This window comes from Anabas testudineus, chromosome 6 (genome assembly GCF_900324465.2).
Source record: "Anabas testudineus chromosome 6, fAnaTes1.2, whole genome shotgun sequence".
In the NCBI taxonomy this organism is placed as follows: Eukaryota; Metazoa; Chordata; class Actinopteri; order Anabantiformes; family Anabantidae; genus Anabas; species Anabas testudineus.
In genome coordinates, this window is record NC_046615.1 from 9,288,395 (window position 1) to 9,312,831 (window position 24,437).

The 24,437-nt window shown below is 41.3% G+C and overlaps 1 protein-coding gene across 2 annotated transcripts; it reads left to right on the forward strand.

Annotated features, from left to right (window-relative positions):
* Positions 1 to 4,042: 4,042 nt before the first annotated feature.
* Positions 4,043 to 23,366, forward strand: pamr1 (peptidase domain containing associated with muscle regeneration 1). Of its 2 annotated transcripts, none has more exons than XM_026365765.1 (14): positions 4,043 to 4,492; positions 10,265 to 10,441; positions 11,207 to 11,332; positions 11,867 to 11,981; positions 14,069 to 14,286; positions 14,730 to 14,837; positions 16,835 to 17,005; positions 17,116 to 17,307; positions 17,486 to 18,199; positions 18,294 to 18,470; positions 19,986 to 20,052; positions 20,219 to 20,448; positions 21,865 to 22,223; positions 22,356 to 23,366. In XM_026365765.1, the coding sequence occupies exons 1-14, from the start codon at positions 4,339 to 4,341 to the stop codon at positions 22,929 to 22,931; spliced, it is 3,384 nt and encodes a 1,127-aa protein (XP_026221550.1). In that variant the 5' UTR covers positions 4,043 to 4,338; the 3' UTR covers positions 22,932 to 23,366. The 2 variants fall into 2 exon arrangements, with proteins under 2 accessions (XP_026221550.1, XP_026221551.1); XM_026365766.1 differs by lacking the exon at positions 4,043 to 4,492 and adding an exon at positions 9,872 to 10,171.
* Positions 23,367 to 24,437: the final 1,071 nt, after the last annotated feature.

A 24,437-nucleotide genomic window follows, 5' to 3' on the forward strand; every position in this document is an offset into this window, starting at 1 on the left:
CGGGGGCACTGTTCTATAAAACTGTGAATTCCTCTAGTCAAGTGTTCCTCATTCAAAACGCCACTTATGTCACTGAGAACACATTGAGATCACTGGCTGCTGTCTGGAGACTCCTCAAACGCTATAACCTTAGAAACGAATAACAAAACACACAAAGATCAAAGAAGTTGGGCAGGAGAAGTGGAGCACGGAGGTGATGTGCTGTAAAATGTGGGGTTTTTTGTTAATGGGCTTTGGGTGGTACTTTTCCTCTTTAAAGTAGCTTAGTGGTTCCAATTTGGGTCTGTCCCGCTGACTTCACTCGACCCAACTTTTTCACTCTCTCTTTTTTTTTCTTCATCCCGTCTCCTCTATATCTCTCTGACCAAATTATTCCCACCACAATGGCACTGCCTTGTTGCTCCACAAAATGCTGTGACAGGAAGGGGATAAACACACAAAAAACAGAAGCTAGTTTCCATGGCACAACATAACAAATTCACTGTGTGGGACGCTCCATTGCAGATAATTCACGGCTGTTCTTTAGAAGCAGTGACTCAGGTCACTTTATAGTAATTACAGATGGAGAGAAGAGATGCAACGGTCTAAAAAAAAGGCAGATCTGTAGAACACAATGTCATGTCAGAGACCTCTTCCGCCTCTCTGTCTCCGTCCATGTCCTTTTTTGACATTTGTTCTCTTGCAGCAAGGCTCTGTTCAAGCTCGCAAGCAAACAGTGAACTTTGTCAGCAATTACTCAAGGAACTATGATCAACTGCTTGATATTCAGAGTTGTGCAGTGATTCTCATAACGCCTTGTTTTAGACCGCTCAGCTGGAGTCTACAGTTTTCTTTTGTACTTGGATGGGCTGACAGCTGTTTGGATGATGGCGTGAGACTATTCTGAGACAAATCCCATTCACAGTACTGACAGTATTGCTAAAGCACAGTGAGTCACCAGTTAATTTAAGGGTAGAGCATTAGTTTTAATTGTCAAAATAACGAGCAACGTCGCTTTGGTGTTCAAATCTCGATGAAATCATTAAAATGAGGAATATGTGTAATAATGTTGTTTAAAGTTTTCAGAAACTGGCTGATTGTCTATTTGGCACTTCATGCATTTGCATGGAAAGCAGAGGCCCGAGGATCGTTTTGCAAATGCTGTAATTTGAATGAAGTTGTTTGCCATTAAAATACTGTAAGTTGTTTCCTATTAAAGGTTTTACTGAGGATCAGCTGTGTTTTCAGTTAGAGGAAAAGCTCCCAATTACAGGCTTACTGAAGGTTTGTGTTAGACTGACAGGGTTGTCCAGGATATTCCTAGAGGTATATATATATTTAATATAGATGTATACATATATAGATATAGATAGATAGATATATGGGAGATTTCATGCTACGTGATGGACATATGGGTGTGCATATGCTCAGATATGTTCACTGCATTCCTACTATCCTATCTATAGACGAGGTGTAGACGAGAGGTACTTTAGTAATCTTTACTTTAATGTGGTTAACTACTGTTGCAGTCTCTCTTGCATGGACCATTTGCTGTGGGAATAACAGGGTATGATAAGATGTGGAATTCAAGCCTTTGTCCTTTCCAGGCAGGACAGCCTTAACTGCGTAGCTTGAAGATTTAAAGCCTCTACAAAGTTACTCGTAAATGCATCTGACCTGAGTTCTAAATTGAGGTAAATCAATGCCAGGCAAGACTAATTTGGAGTGTGACTTAAAAGCAAGAAGAGCAACATTACGTTAGAAGTCTTGGACTAGATAACTTTGAGGAATCTGGAATAATGTGAAATGTAATTCTTGAGGCACTGTATCCCACCTAATCTAGCATGACATACCTGCAGGCATATGTGAAATGTCAAAGTGATGATTATACGCAAGTATGAGCTTCATGTGTAAACAGACTGTAAGTTCAGGGGCATATCCTAAAAGACATGAATATTAACTACACTCTTCTGTCAGAGTGATTTGCCCTCAGCTTCTCTTTCATGTTCTGGCAATTGATATAACGTCACTGTCAAATTGTCTATTCTACCTCTATATTCTCTGCTCCTCCTCTTTAACTACGTGTGTAATAATGGAAAATGAATGGTGAGGTAAAGGGACAGCCATGGCTCTGCTTCGCTGTAGAGACAGCAGCATTTGTGTGTTGAACAGTGACTGCAGAGAGAAGTTAATCCTCAAAGAGTTCATAAAAACAAGCAGTTTTTAGAAGTGAGTCATCCTCTTCAGAGCGCAGCTCATATAAAATAGAGTGTGGCTGGTGTCCAGTTTGACACCGTCCTGCACTATTAAGTTACTAAACCTCGTCATGGCACTTTGCTCCTGGCAACAGTTGTCACCGGGCTTTACGTAAAACCTGCCACATATCTCTATCTTACCTGCAATACAAATGACCCAGTTTCCACCCACCTAGTAGGCCAAATCAATAAGTGCTAGGAAAATAGGTGTTTGTTTACTCTGTGTCCACAGTGTAACTGTAGAAATTGGATAAATGTGATGCCATGATTAGATTCCTTCATGTTTAAACAACATGGTTACTGACACCTGATGCCTTTATTTTGTCGACCCGGTGAAATCCTTGGTACCTCACCACAATCAAACAAGTTTTTAAATAATGATCAGACATCTTTGAACTGTACTTTCTTTTACAAGTAGCCTCTGAAAAAACATTTGCAACAAACGTGTAGTGGAGTTCTTCCTGTCGTTAAGTGAAGGTATTTTGTTTTGCCCCTGCTGTACCATGTCCTTCACATGCTTTAGGTTTTTTAATGAGATTTTGCTGTGCACTGAGGGGAGTGGGCGCATTTTCTATGACAGCCCCCAGTTGCTGTGGTGTCAACTGAGTTGTTCCTAGAAAGCAGCACAAGGAAAGCATGATCTGAGGGGCATTACACAATGTGTTTCATTTTTGTTTAATGTGTTAAACAAAGTTAACATAAACAAAGTTAACATGATAAACCTGGTGTCATTGTCCTCTGTGAGTTTTTTCTATTTATTTAATTTAATTTGTATAGCGGCAAATCACAACAGAAGTCCTCTCAAAGAACTTTACAGTTTAAGACCTTACAGAATATAACTGTATACAGAATTAAATATAAAAACCTGACAACCCCACTTGAGCAGCACTGAAGAGCATTTACAGCTCTTCACAGAGAGTGGACTACAACCAGACTAGTCTATGTAAAAATACTAAACATGTGTCCACAAGAACTTGAAAGCTTTGGGTTCACAAAATAAACTTATAGGCATCTGGAAAAACAGTGTATAGAGGGCAGACAATATTTCCTTTTTCCCCTCTGCCTTTTTTCTCCTACTCTTCCCTCGGCATCCCGCTGACTTTGTTCATCTTTTTTTTTCCTCCTGAACCTTTTTGGTTTCAGCCTGTTTTTCAGAGTGGACCAACGGTCATGTGCGCCTTCCATGGTGTAAATCCTGCTGTTTTAGGAAACTACCAGGAATATTTGAATCACATTCTTTGACTCGTTTGATCCGTGGTCCCTGTTAGCTCTCGCATGCAGCTTTGAAGAACAACAAATGAATTAATTCCAGTACTGAATCCAGCTGAAATAAAACACACCCAGGAGATCATACAAAATAACAACCATTGTTAAGAAAAGAAAAAAAAAAGCACCTCGAGCAACTGTGTTTTCACTGGCTGCTTCACTGTTGATGCTGTAAAGTTTTCAAGTTTGAAAACAGTCAGGCCAGAAATGGAATATAATGCTTTTCCACAACATTAGAGTAACAGAATATTATTTGGTACATATTACGAGTTATAAGAAACTGTACTGTAACATTTAATACTGTTGCTTGTGCACAGTGGGAAACGTACAGTATAACTATTACACTCACTGTCAAATACACCTCCCACATGGCCAGAAAGAGTTATATCATTTATTAAATGAGTTACAATGTTTTGATTAGTAAGCTTTTGAGGTGCTGGGATGTAGCCTTTTGGTTGCTATCTGGCGTGTGTGTGTGTGTGTGTGTGTGTGTGTGTGTGTGTGTGTGTGTGTGTGTGTGTGTGTGTGAGGTAAGCCCAAAACACTTCAGCCTGCATTCATTCAGGACCAGTGACGTCGCCCTCTGAGCGGCACAAGGGGAGTTTTTCGGGAGACCACTGCGAGTGGAACTCCTTGCGAGGATGGGCTGTAACCTGAAGCCAAAGAGAAGTGAGAGAGGGAGAATCTGAGAGGAGAAGAAAGTGAGCGAGAGAGAGAGAGAGGGAGAGAGAGAGAGACAGAAAAGGAGAAATGGAGGAAGGGGGAGGGAAGGACTGAAGGGCAGAGAGAAGGTGATGTCAGCTGAGTTCAGAAAGTAAACAGAGTTCCAGACTGCAGCATGCTGTCTGCGGGACGTGGACTACAACTGGGGCACGGGGGCATCCACACAATCCCCCACACCGGCATGTTTACCTCCGGGAAGGGGGCCTTGTTCCTCTTCACATCCCTCTTCATGTTCATCTCCTTACCCCAAGGGACAGCCTGGCCCTACGGTAAGAGACTGGCAATGACTATACCTTTACTGCTCTCCTTTGTCCTCCTCATCCTATGTCTGCGTTTGGCAGCTGTGTTCTTTGTTCTCAAAAAAACCCGGCATCAGCACTTTCTCCATCGCCCCCTTCTCTCATACCCTTTAAAAGCACAGCGGTACTGTGCGTGAGGCAGTGATGTAAGGAAACAGAGGCAGCAAAGGAAAACAACACTGACAAGTCTGTGAAATCTTTGTCTTTACAAGTCTTAAACAGAGCGAGGGATTGTTCTGTGTGGGGTTTGTTTGCTGTCCCATTAAAGAGTGGCTGTGTGATCTTCACGCTCCTTTCTTGTTCTTTGTGTGAAATAAAAGTGATGTTTTTCTGCTCTTGGATATAACAGCTATAGCTGGTTGTTGCCACACATTCCTTGAGGTAAAGAGAGGCACTTCGTGTGCTAATAGAGCTGTTGAATCTTGGCGCCGATTCCCTTTTTTTTTGTGCAAGAGCGTTGTGGGTGAGTTCTCTTAGAGATCCAGATCTACTCTGCCTGTTTACTCTGGGTGACTACTTAAACTGTAGACGTGAGTCATGTTTGAGTCAATCACGCTGACTGTGGTTACTTGTATACCATAAACCGTCTCCAAGACTCCTGGCCAAACCTCTGCCCTCTGTTTGATTCCTCTTCGCACGGCTACCACAGAGTAAAATAATGCCTTCAATTTGTCATGTTGGTGAATGTGGCAGAGGGTTGGGCACACAACAGCTGTGTTTAGCTCCGGTTACGAGAGTTACCTCTGGAAGATTTGTTGTCAGCTGAGTCACTCTCAGCATGGCTTGTTTCGTAATAATGTTTAATCAGCTGATGATAGATGTTTTCTATTGAGCAACCCAGCATACTTTCCTTTTTGTTAAAAAAAAGCTGAGCGGAGATGTTTACATGCTAATACTGAATTCCCAGGAATCGTCTGTTTGTGTGTGTGTGTGTGTGTGTGTGTGTGTCCTTTTTTGTCCATTATGCATAATGTAGTGTCCCCACTAAGACTGTGCAGGACCCCCCACCTGGATGACACCTCATCTTTTCACAGTGTGTTTGATAAAAGTCCACAGGGAAGACATCAGGGTAGTGACCAGTGGGAAACAAAGTCTGAAGAACTCGCTGATGTGTTTTTAGAAAGTAAAGGTTTTGGCACAGAACATATTTAGAAGAAGAAAACCATGGCTCCCGGTAGAGCATTTGGAAAAACTGCATATCACATCAGTTTCCAGAGTTCATTTCGAGTTTAAAGGCTAAATGCTTAAAACCATCTCAAACTCCTGTTTGACCTACATATTGAAGTGCATACGTGCCATTTTACCAAAGTGGATAATAGAGTTATAGGATATTTTATTGGGTTTGTGGTTTCCTAGTGGAGGGAGATTTATTTACACATTTAGATAGGATGACCACTGTGATGAGCGCATGGCACTGGACTACATTCACATAGCTCTTGTGGGAATTTCCCAGTTTCTTGATGGCTAAATGACTCCAACCTCAAAATACCAGACAGCTGCTGTGGCCAGTAGGCAAAAGGAATCAAACACTCACACATACGTATGTGTGCACTGACAGCTGCTGTAAAACTTATTTTCCATAATAGATTAGTGTGGAAAAAAAAAGCATTGTGTCAGAAGGAAACTATTTATTCAGGATTGGTTATTCTGTAATTTGTCATTTTTTTCACAGGGAAGTTTTTCTGACATGAGATCTCACATAATTGTGGAAGGGAGCGAGCATGACCTAATGACGTTTTGGCAAAGATTGTGCAAAGCTGCACTGTAAAATAAAAATGAACAGGCTTCAAAATATATACAGTATATATATAGTGTATATTGGTAATGACTAGTTTTTTGCTTTGCTTTGTTTGGAGTTAAAAATATCTTAACTACAATAGTGGTCGGGTGCGAGACAGGACAGTATTCACGCTGATAATGACACAGTTTCTGGGAAGTGAGCATGAAAACTAGACAATAATGTTTACGTGTCACATCTCGTGTAGCAGTGTGCCCAGATGCATGTCTGATAGCATTTTGATATCAGATTAGAGTTTAATTAGACACGTTATCTGAGACTGCAGAAGCAGCTCTTGGTTTTAAATGAGAACTTGATACAAAATTTGTGAAAAAAAAAAAAGCAGATCCTGAACCCAGGGTTTATTTTCAGCTGAGTTCAGAGGAAGTTGCTTCCAGAAAATGATGCTAGAGTTTTGTGGTTTATGAGTCACCTTCAAGGTCAAATTCTGCTGCTGCAGCAAAGTTGCAATGTTATGTTTATTAACAGTCCTGGTTTTTTTGGGGGGGAGAGTTGTGAGAGTTGTGCAGTGTGAAAAATGATGCAAAACTAAAATGTGGACATCTTATATTTGATTGTTTATCAGGGCAGTAAGGCCAGAGAAAGTTCTGTCACCACTTTCTTGTGCCCTGTAAAATTGATTTCAGTCTCTGGAGCCACAAGCAAAGCGTCCATCTGAGACATGCTGGAGAACAACAAGTCCCTCTAAAGCTTCTGACAGAAAGAGATGTAGACATCCAGCACGTGATGGTGTTTCTGTTATGATTGCTGTTTTGTTTTTTCATTTCTATGGCTTCTTGACGTGAATGTTAACATCTGGAATGGAAAAGGCAGCTTCCATTTACATAACAAAAGCTGTGTGCGCACACCCACACACAGAGAGTTATGTTGCAGTGGGGAAATATGTAGACACATACCAAAACACAAATATCAGATTGGTTGAGTGGAAGAGAAGCAAACTGTATCACATGATCTCATAGTACTGTACCTCTCTGACGGTTGTCAACACTTCCAGTTTGTGATCAAGGACCCATTAGCCGGGGGCACATAGCACAGTCCTCATTCAAATTACAGGTCTGGTGAACAGAACATAATCATAATGTTGTTTAATGTCTTTAACAGTCAAATAAGATTCCACAGTACCTGCGCTTGCATGTTTTTCCAAGGAAGAAAACTTATTGCTCAAATGATTACATTAAAATCGGTAGGGTTTAGTTAGTAGCTGAAGTCATCTTCAGTGTAAATCGCTGAAGTGGAGGAGAAAACCTCTGAGTCACGCTCCAGAGAGAAACATAACAGCCTTATCGAGAGAGCTGGAGGTCAGCAAACTGAATCTGTTCACAGTTTGTAAACACTGAAAAACACCGCTGCCTCTGTTTATTTGCCTCAAGCAGTCGCACTGAGAAAACAGCTTGCGGAAATCTGGAAACATATCACCATCATAAACGTGTGTATGTAATGTCACAGGCCGTGTGAGGTCAGACCTAAGCTGAGGGCCTTCTCGTAGGGAGTGCACTGAAGGGCAGTTAGAAACACAGGATGTCATTTCTCAGCTTTAAGAAAGAGACACATAGCAGCGATGCATGTAATGGCATTACCAGGCCGGCTCATGGAGTCGTCTGGTCCTTTCATGCTCATGTCCAATAAATCCAGCTTCACTGTCTCTCTGGCCAATGTCCTTTATGGAAGTGGAAAAGCTGTCCAATATGGACTCCTCAGTATCTAAGCATCACACTATCTATCTAAACACTATCTAAACACCTAATACTATAAAAAATAATCCTGGCTAGTAACACTGTTGACAATGGCACTGGTCCATCCTGAAGCTGTTTGACAATCCCCAGCCTCCAACTTATGTAATATGGGTCATATTGCAGACGTATCAAAAGTCATAGTTGTTTTGAGCTTGAGTTGTTTTTAACTTCATTTAAATACATGAGTGAAAACAGAGTTTGGTTTCAGTGCTGGTATGCAGAACGAAATCTGGCTACTGTAATCAAACACTTAGCAGTTTCTCCTTTGTTTTTATTTTCATCTTTATTTATGTATTAGGTTTTTTGTTTTTCCTCATCTCTGCTTACAGCTTACTTTAGCCAATATTAGCACAACACAGCTGAATTTTGGGCCGATGTCAGTTGACAGGTTGCTGGATCTTATTTTGCCAATGAAGAGAACTGCATGGCATAAAAAGGACTCATAAAACATCTGGGTGTGCTCCGCCTCTTTTTACTGCCTATTCCGAGTCGGACAGTGTTACAAGGCGTCCAGTGGGAAATCAGTGGAGCGCGCTCTTAAAAAACATGGACCAGACGTGTTCTTATAGCTTTTAAATTGACTTTACAAAAACATATTGAGGCGATTAACAGCTGTAAGTAAACACATAGTTGGACATTGGTTATTACTTGCCGTGAATAAATTGCCGTTGTCATAATACTTAAAAGTACGGTGGACAATCCCATTCTTTTGCACTGTCTCAACGGACATCTCTCTAAACAAGCAGGGCGTGCTCATGCCATGGATTTTTGTGGTTCTCACACATGGTCAGAATAAATCCACAAAACAATCTCAACAGAAACTGTGAGCTTCCCCTTTTTTTTTTTTCTCTCGGACCGGCAGACTGAGCTAAATAAACCGAGACAATGCAGAACATCAGTTTTGATTGAAAAACAAAACTGAGAGGGTGTAAGTTGAGTTTTTTCTGAGCACTGTGTAAAGGAAGTATATGTGAGTGACATTAAATCTGCTATCAGAGAGCAGACTGAGCCTCTGTTGTCATGAGCCTGTTAAACATAGCTCAAGTTCACACACAAATCCAGCAAAGTCTGTGTTATCATAACAATAAACGACCAACAGCCAAATGATTGCAACAGCTTCATGAACCACAAACCGTCCTCAAGAAACCGGCATAAAAGTTGACCCACTGTCATTGCGCAGTCCGCTCTCTGATTAATGTCACTGCGTGTGTCTTCCAGCAATGTGTTTCTAGGAGAAATTGCTGAGGGGAAGGCCAGGTCGTGGCTGGACTGAGAAACAATTTATGATATCATTAATGTGGAGTCACGGCATTCCAAGACATCTGCGCTTCTCCTCTTTACCCGGCTGTCTGCGAACAACCACGGCGAGATTAATTGCCGGTGCTTGTTGCATTTATGTGTGTCTGTGTCTTAGATTCCTGATTTCACAAAACGTGTAGAACTAATAACTATAGTGTTCATCTGTGGCTTTACATACAAAAGCAACATGGATGAGTGTGTTTCAAGTGGTTTAAGGAATAAATATTGTGAGTCCGGGGTTGAGGGCGGAGATGTTATTGTGCTTGCAGGGCTGGAAGGAGGGTACATGCAAACTGCTGGGCCGAGATGCTGCCAAGATTAAAGTGCAGCTTCTGTTAGTTCTCTGTCCATATCTGCCACAAGAGAATTTCCACTTGTCTGTTGGAGCTTTTAAATTCAGCGTTACATAATCATAACCATTCAGACATAAACCTCCATGAATCACTGGTTTCCAATACAATTAAACTTTACATTTATTGGGTAAGAACATGACAAAAACAAAAGCAAGTCAGTGTTTACACTTGGGTTCATAAAGAGCTTTCTGATTAATGGGTTGATTCTGTTTTTCTTGACAGTGATTTTACCACTGTGGCATGTTGAGTGATGTAATCTAGAATGAGAAAACACAGAGGAGGTAAACTTCTAAAAAGGAGCATGTAACCATATGGCAAGTGGAAATAACCAGAAGAGCAGCGACTTGGATAAACACTGAACTCACCAGAATCCTTCCACAGCTGCTCATGCTTCTGCTGACCATTACCCATGTCAGCTCACATTTTCCCATCAGGCCAGATATAACATCTGACGTATTTTGTCCAGGTTTGACTCATCTTCCTCCCTGTATCTTTTTCTTCTCACGTGTGCACAAGATGGCTGGACAAACTGCTTGCTGACTCTTTCATATCATCTTAGATTACAGGTATTTGTACAATAACTGCCCGGGCCCCGAGTGGAACGTTATGTGTAGAGGCTGCTGTGAGTATGACGTCATCCGCTGTAAATGCCCACTCCAGGGGACTCCAGTGGGCTACGCCGTGCCCTGCTGTCGCAACGCCATCAATGAGTGTGACCCCTGCATCATCCATCCAGGTAGAACATTTCGCCATGCATCAAAGTACTCCTACCTAATAACTTCACTTGCAAAATTACACTTGTGTTGACAAAATGAGAAGTTGCTCACTCAGCTAGTCGAGAATTGGGTCCATCTTGAACACCTGCCATATAGTTTGTGCAAGACCAAAGACCAGCTGTTTGCATTGAAGCATGACAAACAGCGCTTCAGCAGCACTTAAAATAACTGCTGTATTTGCGTCTGATCTCATTTGTGTCCAATCTAACTTCACATTGACTCCCTCACTTGACTTACTGGGGGAAGCGTCATGAATTGGCAGCATTGGAGCATTTGATTTGTGAATTAAATGGTTGTAAGTCAGCGTGTCTGCATTCAGAGATGCACAATGTAAGCACAACGTATACAGTGCTCAAGCAGAAAGTGAATGAGTGATGTCATGTTTTCTGCACATCTTTATTTCACCCATGTTCATGTCTGTACAACCTCTGCAAATGATCATAAATCCATATGTGTACATCTGCAGCCCACTGCCGTTAAAACTCATACTGTACTCAGGTCACCTCCCCGTGGACAGAGCAGCGTTAAGTAAAAATCCATCCTACCAGGAAACCATTTCATTCACATTTCTATTTGAGGAAGCAGCAGTATGTTTGTGCACTTTATTTTAGTGAAAGATGAGCATAATGAATTTAGCAGAGTTGATCCAAAGGAAACGTCGCTGGGGTTTGTATGCTTTTGTATTCTCAGTGTGTAAGTCTGACTCTTTGGTTTCTGGCTTTCAGGTTGCAGTATCTTTGAGAACTGTAAGCGTTGTAACAATGGCACATGGGGCCCCAGGGATGACTTCTTCACTAGTGGCAAGTACTGCGCTGAGTGTCGACCTGGTTGGTCTGGTGGAGACTGCATGAGTAAGTCTTTTCATTCTCCTAATTGGCGTATTCTACAGGCTTTACTGTATTTTTTTTCTGTATGTAAAATGAATACTGCACCCCACATATACTTTCCTTCCCTGCTGATTTATCTTCTGTGCCAAGTTGGAATTTTGCCATAAGCACAGGAGGTTTTCCTTTAGGAGCTGAATGACAAGGAGGAGTCCGCATTCAGAAATCACATAAAACAATTTAATATGTAACATTTGGACGCCGACTATAGCTTTCTCAATACGCAAACATTTTGCCAAGGGGCACAACGAGCGTACATTTAATTAAAAACATAAACTTGGAGAGACCGCTCATTGGCTGTTTTGCCCAGTGCATATTGTGTTTATACTTTTTGTTTATGAGCACAACATAGGACGTCTGCAGTGACACTGGAAACTGAAATGTAATTACTTTTGGCTTGAATGGTAACCAAAGCACTCTCAAAATAATAATCAAGCTGTAATTAACTATGTCTGACATTTAAAACATAACTTTCCACACTGGAATTCTTGTGTGTTTCAGAGTGTGGGGGTGTGATCCGAAAACAACAGGGCCACTTGGTGCTCGAAAGTTACCCCAACAATGCTCGCTGCGAGTGGACCATAGAGGTGGAACATCCCTTTACCGTGGAACTCAGGTAAACTCGTGCAATATTCTGCTTTTATGGTTCTTTAATTACTCTGATTTCCAAGAACGTGTCCAAACATTGCAGGTAATATCATTCAGGTATTTCTTGAAAGTCCACTGAGGAGCTGCTGTGCTAGGCCTAACCGAAGCAGTGGACTAACCACCAGGCTGCCACAGGCTCATCTGACTTTCTGGGATCTCCATTGTCCATGTGTAAATGTTATTAATGGCAGACCCGCTAAAGTCAAATTTCCACTCAGTTCAGATATTTCTGCAAGATCTATGTGTCTCCTGTAGAGTTTGGAAACCACAACAACCCCTTTTTTCAGGAAAGTTATTACTTTTCAGTCCGGCGATAGCTTTCTATTTCTGTCGTTTCCTCCATTACACATACAGCATTTTACTGGCGCTGCATTTTTGCAGGGTTTAAGAAAGAAAGGCTCCATATACTTAGATTAGGATTGAGCATGAAGTGCATGCTGCAATGGTTTGATGTGTGGAAAAAACAAAAGCAATAACAATATAACGGGTCAAGGCATTTTTTTGAATACTATATAAAAAGCTGCACATTAAATTTACCAACCATGAACTGTGACATACTGTAAATAGACTGCAGGTGCCAAATCCATTCTATGAGAACACAAGAGTACAGGCTTGACTGATATTTAAATGTCCTATTTTATATCCTTAACCTGTGACATGAATCCAACAAAGCCCCTAAATAAAATAATACCGCTGTGTTCAGATAAAAAGAAGAATGGAAAGTTATACTGTACATTTGTGCCTGAGTCACTGGGGAATTACTGGCAGTGTGTTCCTGTATTTCTCTGGCTTAAACTATGGCGGCAATACAGTGACATCACAGGCAACATATTCATCACAATTAGCAATAATTGCTGCTGAAGGCTAACATTAAGCTTTACCGTATATCTCATTAGCCTAAGTAAGCCTCTGTGATGAAAGATAAACCCTGAAGATTTGGGTGAATACCAGTGTCGTGTCTAAAGTTCATCAGCTCCTTCATGTCTGTTCCAATGTTAGGTCAAGGAGATGAAATCAGAAGAAAAGGGAGAGGAGCTTTTTTTTTCAGTGCATTTTTCCTAATCCAGCTGGCACTCCTCTCTCTGTCACATTCTCAGTGCATCTAAACCAAACAACGTGCGGATTAAAAGAGTATGCAGTTATTTGTCACTTAAAATTACTTAAAAAAAAACCTAAAGCTACTCCCTCTGGATGTGCTGACGATATTAAAACACACTAATGATGTTTTGGGGATGGTAACCCATTACCTTGAAATTCCATACCAGTAATTACCAGCTGTGCTACTTGTTTTCAAGTAGTATTGTGCAATCGACATTATTCAGGATTTATGGATATATTTTACAGACTTTTAACAGCTGCAGATTTAAAATAAAAACATGCCTATTCAGATGAGACTCATGCTGTTTATTAGCACTCGCTACCATTTACATAAAAGTAATAGCATTCATATTTAGATTTGAGACATTTAATGGGCACATAATGAGAGTTAACTATACTCTCTGTATAAACTGTGCTGTTTGAATGTTGGGGCCCAGTGTCAGTAATGATTGTGCTTTATTTCAAATAGAATGATGTGTTTACCTGCCTATACATGTCTTAGTCATAACCTCAGGTTACACTTCTCCTGAAATCGTTCTGCTCCAAATAGGTTAGTTCTTACTAATACTTGTTGCATGGGAAAAAAACAAAACAAAAATGAAACAACAAAGCTTTAACTGCTGTGGTGCCCGGTAAAGTGTCACATGTCATGAAATAGTGGGCGAATAGTGGTGGTTTTCATTATTGTTCATTAGTTGTTTGCTGGCTCAGTATTTTAAAGTGTCAGCACCACGATGCCAGCCGGTGTGAAAATGCCAAGGAACACAGGTGTTCCCATAATCCTGGAAAAACACAACCAAACCAAAAACCTACAATAATTTAGTCTCACATCACTTTTACATCTAAAAAGTAGGCACAGGTGAAAACAATCAAAAGCAGAAATATGTTCCAGTGTTGGAGCGTTTTGTTTTGTGGTATTTTTCCTCGCGTTTTAATATTCAGCTTTCATACTAACAGGTTCATGATGCTAAGTCTGGAATTTCACCATTCCTGTCGTTATGACTACGTGGAGGTCCGAGACGGCGACAGCATCAACTCAGGTGTCATTGGGCGATTCTGTGGGAACAGCAGGCCTGCCCCGATTCAGAGCTCTGGCAACAGTTTGCACATACTCTTTGTGTCTGATGGTTACAAGAATTTTGATGGTTTCTTTGCAACTTTCCAGGAGAACTCAGGTAGGTCAAAGGTCAATAGCTTTATTTGAGTGAAGAATAGAAATTATATCTAATACTGAATGAACAAAGGGGAACTTTGGGATCACAAGTCACAACAAATAGGACGTTTCCACAGCAGTTGGTTCAGGTTCATGAAAAGCCTGTTAACAGACTACTAAGAAAATGAGGACTTGCTGAAATCTCCTCACTTTCCAGAAATGCCCTCATTCTCAAGGGCAAAAACTCAAAAGCATACACACATATATGTAATTTACAAGTTGTACTGCCAGTGCTAATAAAAGTAAACAGAGGCTATTTGTGTAGAAGTGCCTGCACACATTTAGAATTGGAAAGTGAAAATGACTTGAGTGGCGTTGGTTTTGCTCATGAATCCATTCCAGTGCTAATAAATGTGATATTTATTTCATTTTGTGCTCTGAGATCATACATCTGTATGTTTGCAGCTTGCAGCTCCTCTCCTTGCCTGCATGATGGGACTTGTATTCTGGACAGCTCTTACACTTATCACTGCGCCTGTCTGGCAGGCTACACTGGCAAGAGGTGTGAAAATGGTGAGTCTCTCATGTAACTGAAGTCTCTACAGTAAGATTATTTTTTTTTAAAAGCTGGATTATTAAGTTTTGGACCTGAAGGATGTAATTATCAAAATTTAAAAATAAATAAATAAATAAATAAGATGTAATCACTGGGAGAAATGACATGAATTAAAATTTCCATAGCTTGCACGTCAAAGGCCTATTGACCAAAATAAATCCCATAATTATTTAAGTCACTTTTGTCTGAAATCAGACACACCTAGTTACAGCAAACCCATCCTTCCTGAGAGTTTCTCTCTGTTTTTGCTGCCTCAGGGCAGGTAGTGATTCACTATCACAAGGGAGAAGTCTGTGGTTTGGACTGGGTTTAGGCCAGCAAGCTTCCCTGTCCATGGACAGTCTGCAGGTTTTCAAGAAATATAAAGTAAAATTCAAGAGATGGACCACAAAGCTGACAGACCCCCTATCGAATGCTTGAAATTAGGCACCTTTTAACCCCTCAAGCAACAAAACACATTTTCTGAGTTCCATTCACTTTCTTTTTCTTGTAGTGTCATTTTCAGAGTTAAAATTTGAGTCTTTAAAACCAACTTCTGCAACACCAGCCAGCTTTTCCATTGTAGGAAACACTCGTAAAAAGGCAGCAGTTCCACACAGTGAGCATTCATCTGTATTCCCATGAGGACTCGTCGGCTGTTAATTTTAATGGAAGGGAGCTGGAATAACGCTTGTGTCTCACATTTTGTACAGGAAAAAATTTCTGCCTTGGAGTAAAATGGAGAATTTTAAGTATGAACCTGATATCAGCTGTATTTTATGTCAGCCTGTCGTATTTTGTAATTCTCAGCTAGAACTCATTCCGTATAAGAGAATCACACCCAAAATTAATTCCCTTCCTTTTTTTTCCCCTCTCTGACACTTTTTAAGTTATTATTGCATATTTTCCAGAGCAACTCTGGTCATAGTTTCTAGGGCATTTGAGAAAGGAATGAGGATTTTCTCAGGTGTTGTTGTGCATAATATGTCAGCATTCCACCCTAATACCTCCAGACACATCTCAGTATCTCCGCACACAATCTGACATGGAAGATGGGTCATTTGGCAAGACACAACAATGAAACCAACACCTCGGGGTGCGTAATTTATTTTTGACATATTCCAAAGAGGTCAGCTACAGTTGACTCTTCGTCTTTTGGTTGGTGAACAGCATTCTTCAACCCCTAAGGGACAGAAGGATGGAAATGCCTTAAGCCAAAAACACTCAGATTATAGGGAGGATTCCTTAGTTTGGAGCTATAAAACCTCAGTGCATTTCATTGATTTGACCCAGTTTAAGTCAGTAACACAGAAAGTCTCATGAGGGATGTATGAACAGTATGATAACTGGAGTTTTGAGTTTTTGTGAACTGAGCTGTGGGTGGAGCAGGGCTCTCCTGAAACTGTAATTGTGCATATGTTTGCTGTCTACCTTCGTAGAAGTGTAGTCCAATCACACAGGAACACCGTATAACGAAGCGGAGCAGGTTGTTATATAACACACACAACGCTCCATAACCTTAGTCCATTTTGTGAAATTCACTTTTACAGCCCTGGAAACAGTTAAACTGAAGCTCTTTTATTGCATCTATTTCTTCCTCATTACAAGCCACGTGTCAAAGTGTTGCTGTGAACTGTTCACACTAACATGAGTGAAGTGATTCATCACTGGGCCTCCACGGTAATAAGCTATTATTTTAAAACTGGACATTTTTAAATGAACAGTAACGAGTCTGAGAGCTGACAGTTTTGTTCATGAAGCTGCAAACACAAGAAGCTAATTCAGTCTCCAGAGGCATTCAATAGGCTATTTGTGTGGTCTTTTTCAGGAGGGAGGTACAATAAACTGTTGTCTAAGATGCCTCGTCAATCCTCTGTGCATCCTGTTGTTGATGATTTGGTGTTCAATTTAAAGTAAAAGGAAATTCAGACAACATGTGTTCCTACGTAAACTGTGCCTGTCTAATTCCACTCAGTGGTGGGATGCCACAGGCCTCCGGTGCCTGTTCACGGCTCTACCGAGGGTCTGTTTCACCACTCGGGTGCACGCATCACTTTCCATTGTGAGGTTGGGTTTGAGCTGCGGGGATTTCGCACTGCCATCTGCCTGAGTGATGGCACCTGGAGTGCGCCTGCCCCAGAATGCGGTAAGTCAATGATGTACATGTGGTAAAGTCATTTCTTACGTTTGCTTGGATGACCATGTGCAGTGTGGATTGTGGAAAAAGCCTGATTTTCTCTCCTTTTCTCTCTCTAGTGCCAGTGGAAAAAGTCTGTGCTCTACCACCCAAGCCTGCACATGGGGATCACTTCCTGGTTTATGGACCCAATGACGTCCTAATTGCGTTACAGTACCTGTGCCACCAGCCCTATGAACTCTGTGGGAACTCACAGAGAACATGTCTGCCTAACAACACTTGGAGTGGCACTGCTCCTGTTTGTATCAAAGGTCAGTCAAGGTGTCTGAAATAATGGGCTTCAGAGCAAAAATTGGATGAATCAATCTTTAGTGGATTAGAAAAAATTAGTTAGTGCCAAAATCCTTCAGCGTGACAAACTTACTTTGAACAAAAAAGATTTGCAACTGGCAATTCAGTAATGCTTTTTCTTGTTGTCTTTATCCACAGTGAATAACACTCTCACTGAAGTAGAAACTTGTAATTACAAGGCAAATAAGACAGAGAAGGGTAAAGAGGAGATAGGTCAAAAGAACATAACTGGTGTGAAAGAAAGTGTTGGAGGGAAAGATATAAACGCTGGGCATGAGAATACAACACCCGTCGACACAGAAGATCAATATACTACTACCATTCCCCAGAAAACTGTGACTGAGGGGCCTGGACCAGAGAAAACCACTGGTGGCAGTAAATATAAAGTGGATAGTAAAGACCCAGATAACAGTGTGAACACACTTCCTCCTGAAAAAAAAGGCATCCCAGACACAAACTTGGACATAGAACAGACACATATCGTGAAAATACCTTCGAACAAAGACAAAGGACAAGAAGAGAGTGTAAGAAAAGACAAGCAGGTGAATGGAAAAAGAGAGCCGGACAAAGTGGGCCCTAATGATACCAAGCTGAGAACAATCATATCTGAGGGTGAAAACACAGTTGAACCGGAAATGACAAAGAACAACACGCTTACGTTCGACACAACGGACAAAAGGAAAGAAAATAATACCATCGGTTCCCTGGAGCCTGGGAGGAAAATCATTAGAGTTAACATAACACAGAGCACCTTTTATAGAGCAGGAGAAGAGAAAAGTGTGAAGCCGGAAAAACCAGAGAGAGAGGACGAAGAAAAGGAAAAGGAGAAAGAAGTCAACCAAAGCATCCCGGGTAAGAGATTCAATAAGAAAAACTAATTGAAATGCATAGTATCCCCTCTTCTCCTTTGGCGTTCGCCCTCACTTTCTGTTTGTGTCGCTTGCAGAGAAAAGCTGCCCTCATCTCCCTCGCATCTACCATGGCTACCACCAGGTGGTGCAAGGCTCAGAACCTGAGACGGTGGAGTTCTTCTGTAACCACTCTTATGCTCTCAGCGGTGATGCCCGGCGTATCTGCCAGCCAGATGGTACCTGGAGTGGCAAACAACCCCTCTGTGTCAGAGGTACCGCCATCTGTTTATATTTTAACTCCGTAATTACCGATAATGTATCAGTGCGAGTTTGTGCATGTGTGGAACACATACAGAGAGCCTTTTGTATCTAAGCGCTGCTGCAGTGATAAAAAGGTACCACACTCTAATAAGTTATAGCATATAAAAGGTTTAGGAGCAAAACAGAACGTAACTACAGGCTGGAATGGTTGATTATGGTTTTCCACTTTATATCAGGACATTGAACTTTGAGACAAAATGTCTAGAAAAGGCTTTAGATGCCTGTGAGTTAAAGATTCCTGCAGTACAGTAATCCATCAAGACTGGAGCTCTAATTGTTAATTAGTTCTCATTTAGTCCTTATGCTCTGCAGCTTTTTGCCAAAAGGAAAGTGGTTAAACTGAGAGATTGACTGTCCTGATGAATGAAGGAGTTAGTCTAAAACAAGTTGTGCTGTCCTGCTGCCAAATGGCTTTGTTTATACCTGACTGTGACAAAGTGGGTGAGAATTGTTAAACGTTTGCTCAGCCAAAATTCCAGCTGTATTTTGGACCTTATCCCAGTTTTGTGTGTTGCCTTCTATCAATATTTACCGGTTAAAGTAAGACACAGACATATTGTTTCAATTCAATCTGAGTTAATCCTCAGAGCCTCAGTTATACCCACAATCCATTCAGGAGACAAAAGGAAGATGCACCCAAATGCTTCCTCTTTAGGTATCAGATAGCTATGGCATCATCAGTTGCATGAAGGGTGAATTAAGTTGAGTATAAATGTTGATTTGTTCTGCCTAGAGTGAGGCTGCTCCAGATTGAAGAGGGTGTTGAAGCAGTGGCTTCTGGTCAGAGGAGGATGTTGGAGTGGAGCCGTGTGCACATGCTGTTGATTAGTTATTATGAGTTGAGGTTATTTTAGTTAAACTATGTTAATATTTTCAGTAGTTAGATTATAGATTATATAAACTCTTTGGTTTTTATTAGCAGTGAAGGAAATTGATTTTTTGAACCAACTTGAATTAATTGTGTTAAAACTGGTTCATCGTTCTAAAGCATTTGACACGGTCACAAATGGCGTCATCTGCTGGCCAAACCCGTGACATTACTGTACATTTGAATCTGGTAGTTCCTAATGAAGCAGTTATTCAGAATAAAAGTACAGATGCTATTATCGTTTTGTTTGATAGTTGAAGTCTTTATTATGAAATCAGACTTTTAAATAGACAATGAAACTGTAAGTGAGCAGAATGAGAAGTATATTTGATGTTACAAGGAGCTACACACTTCACCTTGCTAAAGAAGTGCTATGTATTTCCTACAGTGTCGAACTCTCTTTAAGCTTTTTAAGCGATTTACTTTAAACTTCTGACGCCTGACAAAGCTTATCACATGAGACAGGACTATAAATCAAGACAGAGCTTTTCACAGTTGTAATAGCTCCATTCAAATCAAAGAACAATCAGATTTTATATGCATTTTATGAGTTATTTGCGTGCGTGCGTGTGTGTGTGTGTGTGTGCTCGATTTGCAGCGTGTCGGGAGCCCAAAGTGTCAGAGCTGGTTAAACAGAGGGTTCTGCCGCCTCAGACACCATCCAGGTATGTTTACGATGTATTATGTCATAAAGCTATGCTTCAAGTACAGTATTTCTAGTCTACGGTATATAATTATGCTGTTAGCTGTCTGTTAAAAGACTTTTTCTGCACTCACATTTGAAAGCCGGACTCAGTCTAAGAGGTACACGCTTTTTTCTTTTCTTCTCAGGAAGACACCTGTGCACAAGCTGTACTCCTCTGTGCTGGGTCGCCAGCTGCAATCTGAAGGCCCCACTAAAAGACCCCCAGTGCTTCCCCAGCTGCCCCAAGGCTTCCACCACCTTTACTCGCATATAGAGTATGAGTGTGCTTCTCAATTCTATCACCACTCCGGCAGTCCTCGCCGCACTTGCCTGAAGACTGGCAAATGGAGTGGGCGTCATGTGTCCTGTTCACCAGGTGAGGGCAGCAGAGGACCTTCAGTTGATGGACCACCGGGAAAAACCCACACAGAACAAGCACCGTGACACACATTTTAATAATGTGATTTACACACACACGTGGAAATAAATCTTCAAGTCTATTCTGGGCACATTGTAGCAGCATCGCTTTCTAAAAATATAGCCACTGCCTATAATTGCTAACACAGAGCAATACCCTGTCAGCTCTCTCCCCTCCTTCTAGCTGTAGTCCCCTCATCACTGCTCAGTGAAAGCTCCCTGAGCTACTCAGTAGCAATGCCAATACCTGAAATTCAGCTATTGGCATTGCTACTTGCAATTCATGGTTTAAAACAAAACATATTTGATTATTATTTGATTTGTCTATAGTCAAATGCACAACTTACAACGGCCAACTTTATCAAGAGCAACTGCATCTCCTGTCCAAGTTTGGAGAAGTCGAGTTTTAACAGGTGCTGTGTCACACATGTTTGCACATTTCCCATAGACAAATATAAAATTGATATGTATCCATGCCCTACCAGTGCTGAGTGACTATTGTTTGCCCAACAGCCATTCGTGCATGGCAATATTTCAGTAACTTGACAATGCGGGACATCCAGATCAACCAGATAGGCAGGATGTCAGGCTAACACTAAACTGTAGTGCGAGTGTATCCACTTTGAACAACTGAAGACCTGGATCAACATTAAAATGTTGATTTAATGCAAAAGATGGAACAGATGTGTTGCAGTGTAGATCCATTCACATAAATCCTCCCTATTTGTTGAGTCAGAATTACTGAATATTTCTACGCCACACGACTTGATAAGGGCAGGCCTGATGCCATAAAATCAATGGCTTCCCCTTCTTTCTCTAAGAAAGTTGCACTCTAAGTCAGGACTAACCACTGAAGCAGGGGACTTTTCACATTTTTATTACACCCTTTATATAATTGGGTTCCTTGTCTGTTCAGAGTGGAATGAAAGCACACTGAACCAGCCACTTGAATCACTTTTCTTCTGGACGGCATGCTTCAATACCAACCTGGAAAGTCGTTGAATCCGTGGGAAACTGGGGCCGTGCACACATACTGTCTATAACAATATCTACAAACACCGACTGATTCTAGCTAATCAAGCCCAAGACGTGTTTATTTACCACTCAGTTAAGGATGGACATTTTATAGAGGTTAGGTAAAACAGGAATTCATCTGTCTAAGGACTATATATATCATATTAATCAGGAGTTTTTTGTGTTGCTCCATCTATGCTGCCACTTTGCATTTCAGCAAACAAGCTCATGTTTAAAGGCTCCTAGAGGGGACAGTCCCACAGCACTACATGTTGACACTGTCTCTGTATAAGTCCAATTCTTCCTGCCCTCCCCTTGATCACGGTCTCTCTCTCTCATCCTGTCACCTCCTCTTTGGCAGTGTGTGGGAAGCATCCAACCTTTGACCCAGGGATGCCAGCAGAGGCTCACTGGCCTTGGCTGGCAGCCATCTATCGCCAGTCTACCAATGGCGTAGGGACCAAGGTGACCAAGGCAGACAGCCAGGCAGGGTTTCTGAAGAAGGATGGCGAAGGAGGAACTGAAAACCACCATCCGGCCTCTGACTGGCAGCTGGTATGCAGCGGGGCTCTGGTGAACCAAAGGAGTGTGGTGGTTGCAGCTCACTGTGTGACAGAGCTGGGCAAAGTCTATCCTCTAGATGCAGCCAAGGTCAAAGTGGTGGTGGGGAAGCACTATCGTGATGACCACAGGGAAACTAAAAGTCTCCAACATTTGAGGGTGAGCAACTGGAGATCTCGCTCACTTTTATGATAAACGCATGATGATTGTAGCTGCTTCTTGTCATTTTACGTATCTATAACACCTTTTTGTATGACATTTAAGGTGAGTAAGTTTGTGTTTCTCCTTTAGGTGGCCTCCATTGTAATTCATCCCAACTATGACCCCAATATTCTCGACTCAGACATGGCTGTTATCAAGTTACTGGACAAAGCAAGGATTGGGGAGAAGGTCCTGCCCCTCTGCCTCTCAGAAAGTCAGGGAGAAGAGGAGACCTCTGGACATGGGCTTGTGACAGGCTGGTCGCCACTGCCTGATTCAAGTTTAGGCCCTGATGAGAAGGCGAGGGTTGGGCTTGTTCATCTTGCTGATGTAGTCCCCTGTGAGCAGCAGTATGCTCGTAATGGTGTTCCAGTCAGTGTCACAGACAATATGCTCTGCGCCAGCCAGAAGCCTGACTATAAACCATCTAACATATGTCCCTCTGACACAGGGGGGATCCTTGTTGCTTTCTCTGAGAACCAAGCCAGCAACAACCACAATCCTTTCCTTAGCTACACGCAGGTACAAGGGAACAGCAAAGAGCTGTGGACACTCATGGGACTGGTGAGCTTCGGATATGACCAAGGGGAGTGTGATCCTGACCTCTACACAGTGTATACACGTGTAGCCAACTTCAAAGACTGGATAGAGAGCAACATGAAATAAAAATCCTACTGTGTGACTCATGTTGTCCCCCTATGCTTCAAAGATATTTAAATGTCATAACTTACTGTCCTCTCCTTTATATTTGCTCCACCTCTCACTTTTTCTTGTCATGCACAAGGGCATTTTCTACATTTCTACATGCAGAAGCAACACTGGACAACAACAGTGCTCTAACTGAAGGGGTGCTAGCACATTAGATGTGCCAGCATCAACCAATTTGTATGAAGACTTCAGCACTCAGGTCCCTCAGCCTGAGGTTAAAGACTTGAAATCGACCAGAAAACCTAATCAAGCCTCTGGCAGATGATGGTTTGTCTTGTACTCCATGGTGTGTATATATGTTGTAATGTACTGAATTATTCTATCTATTCATATGACTCAAGAGATGTACATATTGTACTGTAACATGTTTGTAATTAAAGAAAATGTGGGTGACAGAGTGTGATAATTCATCCTAGTTAATAAGTTCATGTGTAACCTTGTACACATTTATTTTACTGACCAAGCACAGAATTAAATCATTATGGTGAGACGGCGTGAAAAAAGAAACGCACCTTTAATTTGCCCTGTGAAGCAAATAAATCCAAGTTAGAGCAGCACCGATTTCACAACCATAACCAGAGCACATTATTCACAGATCAATTCCCTCTTCTATTCTCAAATGAAATCAATTACTTCTATCTTGACCCTCCTCCATTATTCAGACACGAGTTTACAGAGATGAAGGAGCTGCAGCTTTTATTGACTTCTGGAAATTGGCAATAAAATATGCATTATTAATCTTTGTTCAGGGGAACAAATCGGAGCTTTGGCTGTTGGTTAATTTGTTCTTAATTTGCTTATTGCAAAAATAACACAGTTACAAGCTTTTGTATATGAGTAAATTAATTATTACAGTAATTATGTTGCTGAGTCTGGCGAGACTGTGAAAGCCTGGTCTAGAACTGCTGTAGCTCATGGACCGCAAAAAGGAAACGTAGGAGCCATCTACAGAGTAGCTTTAGCAAACAATTGTCTATTGATATGCTACCAGTAGGCAACACCATCCTTCTAGGTCTGTGTTAGTCTCTTGAAAGAAATAAAAGGGATTTTACATCTGAACAAAGTTCTGTTATTAGTGGAAATAAAGTTGATGAGACTGGATTTGTGAACAATAAAATCAAAAAGGAAATACTTGAAATAATAAACCTGTAGAGTTGGGTTATAATTCTCTATCACTAAATGTTTTACAAATAAAGTAAACTGACTTTTTGCTAATATAAAAAATTTCAGTACCGAAATGCGAAACAGGAACGACTTCTCAGTCAGAGAGAGATAAGATGGAGGGTTCTTTGGCAAAGATCATAACGATTCCGTTTGTGCCTTAATTGTAAGAGAAACCCAGTCGCCAACAAAAACAGACACTTTCCTCAGGGAGTATGAGCAAGAGAGGAGCTTCTGGGGCTGTGTGTTTGCAGTGAAGAGGGTGTCACTAGAAATCCGGTGGCACAATCTAATTTTTGTGTC